The sequence below is a fragment of the Balaenoptera acutorostrata genome, chromosome 14 (assembly GCF_949987535.1).
Source record: "Balaenoptera acutorostrata chromosome 14, mBalAcu1.1, whole genome shotgun sequence".
NCBI lineage: Eukaryota > Metazoa > Chordata > Mammalia > Artiodactyla > Balaenopteridae > Balaenoptera > Balaenoptera acutorostrata.
Genome location: NC_080077.1, coordinates 27,268,900 through 27,276,718, shown reverse-complemented (window position 1 = coordinate 27,276,718; position 7,819 = coordinate 27,268,900). Strand labels below are relative to the sequence as shown.

Below are 7,819 nucleotides of genomic sequence, written 5' to 3'. Positions count from 1 at the left end.
AAATTGTGTTTCATTAAAACCTGAAGGAGCATTTTGTTTCTCGGTCATTGAATTGAACGAGTACCTCTGCTTCCTAAACAGTGTAATTTCAGCTGTCTGTCTGTGCTTCTCTTCACGTACCTCAGACTGGGCATCTGGCAGTGACAGGTAATCAAATCATATCAAGGGACACTGAGCCATCTGCCTTGATCTCAGCCCTCAGAACTGAGCGATTGGAAAGGGTTTCAGCTTTTCATCTGGAGCTTGCAAGCCCTCATGGTCCAGTTTTCTCAATGAAAGTATTGATTTCGGCCTTTAAAAATAATTCCCAGCCTTGCTGACATCAAGGAGAAGACTTATAGCATCAAGATAAAAGAGAATCAGGCTGTGAATAAAGCCATTCAATTTTCTTTTACACACAAAACAAAAGTCTGAAATGCCTGCCTTCAATGGCCAAAGAAGAGCAGCAAGATAATTAGGACTTTAGGATTAAGAAAGTACAGTGTTGGGAGGTAATGAGGAGGTTGAGGGTGACAACAATTCCTGGGCTGCTGTCAGACGGGATATATGCAGAGGGATGGAGCTTATGCTTGATGCAAAGAAGGCTATCTTTATTTCTGTTAAAGACTTGAATGTACAACAAACATCAAAACTGACTGGCTTTTAAATTACTTTTAAATCCCTTAGTATCTTAGTCAGTTTGCTATAACAGATTACAATAGACTAGATGACTTAAACAACAAATGTTTATTTCTCATGCTTCTGGAGGCTAGAAGTCCAAGATCAGAGAGCCAGCATGCTCTTAGTGAGGGTCCATGTGGTTATGTCCTCACATGGCCTTTCCTTGGCATGTGCACAAAAAAAAGAGGGAGACAGATCTCATGTCTCTTCCTCTTTTTATAAGGGCACTTATAATCATGGGAGCTCCACCCTTAGGACCTAATTTCCTATTTACCACCACCAAATACCATCGAATTGGGGATAAAGTGTTTCGACAAAAGAGTTTTGAGAGGACACAAACATTCAGTCCATAGCACTTGAGAATATGTATTCTATTCAGGGATCTTTGGATTGCATCTTAGGTTGAGTTTCCCAGAAGTGGACCCTGAGATAAGGATTCATGGGAAAGTAGTTTATTAGAAAATGTCCCTAGGAGAAACTGGTAGGGGAGTGGGATTGTGCAAGAGTGTCAGATCAGCATCTCACAGGGCATAACTCTTACTCAATCCTGCAGTAAGTAAAACCATCCAGAGTAAGGCAAGGGTTACAAATAGCTCCCAGGGGATGTAAATTCCCGGGTAGTTACAGCTCTTAAGACCAACAGGTTGGGTAGCCTGAGAGTAGTCCTCTAACAAAGAGCTGCAGGTACTGGTTGGTAGGAGTGAAAGCACCTTGAGGGAAGGCCCTTGTGCAGGAAAAGGATCCCATAGGGAATGGATGGTGGAAAAACAGCAAGTTGCAAGAAACAAAAACCCACCCAAGGTAACGTAAGAAAAGGGGTATCTCAGTTAAGATTTCATTTGGCTGCATATAACAAAAACTGGATTCAGCACCCAACCAAAAGAGTTTATGTTTCTAATACAATAAGAAGTTCAGAAGTTGGCAGTCTGGGATGGGTGTAGCTGCTTTCTGACGGTATCAGTGAACAGTGTTCCAGCTCTACCTTCTTGCTTTTTGCTTCATGCTTGCAAGACGGCTCTTCTACCTCCAGCCTCATGTGTGCATTCCTGTAGGGAGAAGAAGAGGAACAGAAAGAAGGCCATATGTGTATCAGGAAAACAAACACCAGAAATCTAGAGCAGCCTTCTGATTATTTTTTATTGTCTCTGAGTTGCATAATTACCTTTAGATGTAAGGAATTCTGGGAAGTGGCATATGGCTCCCCTGAAAAGACTAACTTTTCTTTCAGTAAAGAAGAGAGAAAGGACAAAGACTGGGCATCCAATAGGGGATTCTTTGCAAAAAAACAGTGGGCCATCTTATGGGCATCCAAGGACAAGACACAAGTGCAGCTTGGATTCCTGAGGGATGGTGCCAGAACTGGCCAATGAGGAGGTCATGTTTTGTAAGTTAAGTCTGAATAGACGATGGAACATGCCTGTGCAAAGAGGAGATATGTGAAGTGGCAGCACACAGCACACACACACACACACACACACACACACACACGCCCTCATGCATGCTGGCTGAGTCCTGTGGCACTGTGAGCAGTGGCCAATGTTCGTGCCAAGCAGTTAGCCTGGCTGCACACGCCAAGGCTGGGACCTGGGTCCAGATTGGTGGTGATGATGGTGACAGCAGCAGCAGAAGCAGCAATAGTGGCAGCAGTAGCCAGAGCCCTGGAGAGAGGAGGGTCCGTGTGTGAAGACGATGCTAGGATCCATGGTGGGTGCCTGTCTGCTGATCTGGTCATGGAGCCCATCTCTGGGGCACTGACACACATCTTAAATCTTTGGCCAGGAACTGCTGGAGCTCAGCTGGTAAAACTTTGTCAGCAAATTATTACTAAATAAAAAAAAAAACACATGGGCATTGTAATAAAGCCTATCACTGAGTTATTAGAATTCTCCATAATTTAAAATCTCTGGTTTTGAAAACTGTTGCAACATTGCCAAATAAATATCCACAAGCCTAGAAATAGAAATTAAATTGAAAGATCATCACATTTGATGGAAAACAACACTATTGTCATATGAAGCATCAGATGTACCAATTATTAATGAAGAAGATAATTTTAAAATTAGTTTTCTCTTGTAATGGAAGATACAGTGATAGAATACACAAACAGGTGTTTGAGTTATATATAAATCATGAAGTCAGATTTCTGTATAACCTCCACAAGTTACAGGAAATATAAGAGGAAATGTTAACGTGCCATTGTTCAAATTTACATTTAAAATTAGATCCAGACTTACATGAAAGGGATTTGTATGAAGGATTACATTTTTTAAGAAAAATTGTTCTGCAAGAATCATCAGCTCTAGATGTACTGATATTTGTATTTCAAAATAAATAATCAGAAAATTTCCCCAAAGTTTTCACAGCCTGTAAAATACTCTTAACAGCTCCAGTAACTGGAGTTATCAGAAGATAGATGCTCCTCAAAATGAAAAATGTTCAAAAATCATTTACAATCTTGAATTTTCCAAGAGCACCTCACATTGCTTTCAATATCAACTGAAAATGAAGTTGCTAAAAGTATAAATTTTGATGGCCTAATAATTATGTTTGCAGTAGTGAGCCAGAAAAGTCTAATGATCAATCAAGCCATCACACTAATAAACTATTATTTGTTGTGTTATATAAGATCGTGACACAAAAAAATATTATTTTGTTCATTTTTTAAGTTCAATTTGTAAATGATTCTTATGTGTCACTATTATTCCCTTGTTATGGACTGAATTCTGTCCCCTTCCCCCAATTCATATGTTGAAATCCTAACCTTCTATGTGACTGTAGTTGGAGACAAGGCAGTTAAAGAAGTAATTGAAGTTAAATAAGGTCATAAGGCTTGGGCTCTAATCTCATAGGACAAGTGTCCTTATAAGAAGAGGAAGAGACACTCGACATCTCTCTCTTTCTGTGTGCACAGAGTAAGGGTTGTATGAGATACACCAAGAAGTCAGCCATCTGCAAGCCAGGAAGAGAGGTCTTACCAGAAACCCTAGCGGCACCTTGATCTTGGACTTCTAGTCTCCAGAACTGTGAGAAAATAAATTTCTGTTTCGTAAGCCACCCAGTATGTGATACCTTGTTAGGGCAGCCTTAGCTGACTAATATACACCTGTACATTTTATAAATAATTTTAAAGGAAAAATCTTTATATTTTAGTACCTTTATTGGCATTTTCCCCCTTGCTTTTGAATAAGGGGGTCCACATTTCCCTTGTGTGCTGGACCCTGACAATTATATAGCTGGTCATTCTCTGAATTGAGGTCACACTCTGCGTCTCTCCTAGGGTCTCTTCTCTCTGCTTCCTTTCTCTCTAATCAGCTTTTCATGGTTGCATATAACCCAACAAGGCCACTTCCATCCCGACTCTACATGACCTTTTAGGTCAAGTGCGCAACATCAACCCATTAGTTTCATCTCAGAGCCCTGACTCTATATTTCCAAGAGAAAGACTCTAACTGGCTTGGCCCGGCCTATGGATTTGTTGGTCCAGTGTCAGGTATCCACCTCTTCCAACCGGCTGGGGCCACACATGTGTTCCTGGCCGTCCAGGCCTCCAGCTGCAGGAGCTGAGATGGAAGGCGATTCCAAAGGCTGAGGACTGGGCTTGTGCTCTTAACTGAGGCAATTAAAATGCATACGTGGGGACTTCCTCGGTGGTCCAGTGGGTAAGACTCTGTGCTCCCAATGCAGGGGGCCCGGGTTCAATCCCTGGTCGAGGAACTAGATCCCGCATGCATGCCACAACTAAGACCTGGTGCAGGCAAAATAAATAAGTAAGTAAATAATTAAAAAGAAACAATAAAAAGCATATGGGGAGAATAACTGGCTTCAATTCCAAGCTCAACTTGTTTTCTAAGGGTGTGCGTCATCTTCACTCCTAAATGTAACCAACCTCAGTTTAAAAAGGAAAAGCAGAAACCACTGCTCTGTGCTAACGAGTATTTCAGGGCTGTGTTGCTCAGTTTTCCATCTACAAAGAACCCATTAAGAATAGGATTAGGTGGAAAATTTCAACAGAATAATGCAATGTCCGTGAATTTTTAGTTGAGGGTCCTCAATTCATTCCAACATGGATTTTTGACATACTGTCTCATTTAACATTAAACTGTATTTGAAAAAGTTAAACAGCAAAGATATAAATAAAAATAGCAACATAAATATTTTCCAGTGAGGTGAATTTTAATAACATTTTATGGTTAGATTCATAACTATAATTTTTAAAAGGTACTAAAATCAGGAGTCTTGCTATACATTTCCAGAAGCAAACTTGGAAGAGTCCTGTTGAATTAAAAGTACAAATTAAAATCATTGATTACTGACAACTACCATATGCTATCACTTATATGTGAAATCTAAAATATGACACAAATGAACTTATTTACAAAACAGAAACAGACTCAGAGACAAAGAAAACAAAATTATTGTTACCAAAGGGGAAAGGAGATGCAGGAGGGATAGATTAGGAGTTTGGGATTAGCAGATACAAAGTACTGTGTATAAAATAGATAAACAAGGTCCTACTGTATAGCACAGGGAACTATATTCAATATCCTATAATAAACCATAATGGAAAAGAATATGAAAAAGAATATATATATATATATATATATATATATATATATATATATATATATAACTGAATCACTTTGCTATACACCAAAAACTAACACAGCATTATAAATCAACTCTGCTTCAATAAAATAATCACCGATTACCAAAAAGTTTAATATAGTCACACCTTAGTTACCTAGAATTCAGGTTTATTGACAACTCCTGCAATCTGGAACACAGCAATGGAACAAAGTTCCCTGAGGTGCTGAGACAGCTCTCACAGAATCAGTGCACTGAAGCTCATTTGCTTTAATTGTAGAAGAGGGACCCAGTCAGAGCCTGTTCACCCTTACTTTATACACTCTCTAAATAATTTTGATTTTCTGGTTTGCCAGCCCACAGCAGATTAAAACTAAAAATTTATTAGGATAGTGGAAATAAGTGAATGGAAAGCAGAAATGCTGCTCAAACATATGAAGTGATTATTGACATTGGAGAGGAAACTGAAAGAAGGAACTGTAAAATCACAGTAGTTTGGAGACATTTAATGCACACATGCATCCATTTAGCATTCTCACATACATTTAATAAGCATAAGCTGAGTGCCTCCTATCAGCCTATCACTGTGCTTGGTGTCCAGGATACAAAGATTGAAAACTCAGTGCCTACCATCAAGGGCTTATAATCCAGCATAAAGATTGACAAATGAAAATGCCATATGATATAGTATGGCGAATGGTTAAGTGCTGGATAAGACTGAGCCCAGGGCCATGAGCCAGAATGCATTTAAAGTGTTCCAGGTGAGACGTGACGAAGCCCTAATCAAGACAGTGGAAATGAAGAAATGTGTGAGATATGAAAGATCAAGGAGGTAGAATTTCCAGTTCAGGATGATTGATTAGATGGGAGAGGTGAGGGAGAAGGAAAAGTCATGGATGGCTCTGAGATTTCTGGCTGGCATGAAGAAACAGTGAGAGGCTCCAATCTCTCCAATAAGGGCATCACATTATTACAGCTGACATTTTAAATGAAGACTTGGGAATCATGACATAAGGTCAGGGAAGTGTGAAATCCATTTAGTAGTGATTTTCTGTATTGGGGAATAAAACACCTCATTGTAGGCGCCCAGCGGCCTCGGAGTGCCCCGGCTGCCGCGCGCATCCGCTCACCGCGCCCGTCTGTCTCCTCAGGGCGCACCTTCCCGAAGCGCGGCCAGACCTGCGTGGTGCATTACACGGGGATGCTTGAAGATGGAAAGAAATTCGATTCCTCCCGGGACAGAAACAAGCCCTTTAAGTTTGTGCTGGGTAAGCAGGAGGTGATCCGAGGCTGGGAAGAAGGGGTTGCCCAGATGAGCGTGGGTCAGAGAGCCAAGCTGACTATCTCCCCAGACTATGCCTATGGCGCCACTGGGCACCCAGGCATCATCCCGCCAAATGCCACTCTCGTCTTTGATGTGGAGCTTCTAAAACTGGAATGACAGGAATGGCCTCCTCCCTGAGCTCCCCATTCTTGGATGTGCCACGGAAGGGCCGGCCGCCCCCAGGTGCGCACGGCGAGTCCGTGCGGAGCTCTTCCTGATGTTCCACCACACTCTTTGTACAGACATCTTCCCCGACTGAATGTGTTCTGTCACCGGCTTTGCTCTTCCCCTTTCTCCTCGTATGTGTGTTGACCTGAACTGTATGCCATAAACCTCAAGTTACCCATTTTAGTTTGTTTTTGTTTTGGGGTGAAGATTGAGTTTCAGTCCTTTGGATCTAGGTTTCCAGTTAAGTACTAGTCAAGTATTAACAGCACAAATAATGGGTTAACTTTAGAATAGGAATTGGTGTTGGGGGGAGTGCAAGAATCTTTATTTTATTTTATTTTTTTTTGGATGAAAGTTTTATCTATTATATATTAAACATTCTTGCTGCTGCGCTGCAAAGCCATAGCAGATTTGAGGCGCTTTTGAGGGCCGAATTATTCTCCAAGTTGAGAGATGTCCTCGGGTTGAATTAAAAGCCCTACCCAAAACTAAAGTGGGAAGGGGAGAGCCTTTGCCTCCACTGTCCCACCCCCACCCTCCCCTTAACCCTCTGCCTTTTGAAAGCAGATCATTTTCACTGAGATGTTGGACACTACAGGTGTCTGTCACCGGGCCAGCAGGGACCTCTGAAGCCTTCTTCATGGCCTGGCTTTTTGTTTTTTTTTTTTTTTCTTTTTTTCCATCCTGTGGTTTTCTAATGGATATTTAGGACTTTTGTAATCTCATAGCTATCCAGGCTCCACTTCCTAAATTTTAAGAACTTCAATCGAAAGTTAAATTGAAGGTGCTGTTTGTAGACACTTAACACCCATGAAAGCCCAGCCATCATGACAAATCCTTGAGTGTTGTCTTAAGAAAATGATGCTGGTCATCACAGCTTCAGCATCTCCTGTTTTTTGATGCTCAGCTCCCTCTGCTGATCTCAGAGTTTCCTGGCTTCTCCTTCCTCCCTCTCACCCTCTGCTGTCCTGTGTAGTGATTTGGTGAGAGAAATTGCTGCCTACTCGCCCACGCCTACCCCACCCCCTGCACTACATATGAGTTTCAAGTTTTATTATTGCAATAAAAGTGCTTTATGCTGGC

At 41.3% G+C, this 7,819-nt stretch overlaps 1 protein-coding gene across 1 annotated transcript; it reads left to right on the top strand.

Moving 5' to 3' along the window:
* The first annotated feature begins 6,367 nt into the window (after positions 1-6,367).
* LOC130704797 (peptidyl-prolyl cis-trans isomerase FKBP1A-like) lies at positions 6,368-7,819 on the top strand. The gene has a single exon (XM_057528261.1). The coding sequence runs from the start codon at positions 6,446-6,448 to the stop codon at positions 6,683-6,685; it is 240 nt and encodes a 79-aa protein (XP_057384244.1). The 5' UTR covers positions 6,368-6,445; the 3' UTR covers positions 6,686-7,819.

What these genes read in the sequence shown, in the direction of transcription:
- LOC130704797 (XM_057528261.1), top strand. Translation starts at nt 6,446, where the DNA reads ATGCTTGAAGATGGAAAGAAATTCGATTCCTCCCGGGACAGAAACAAG.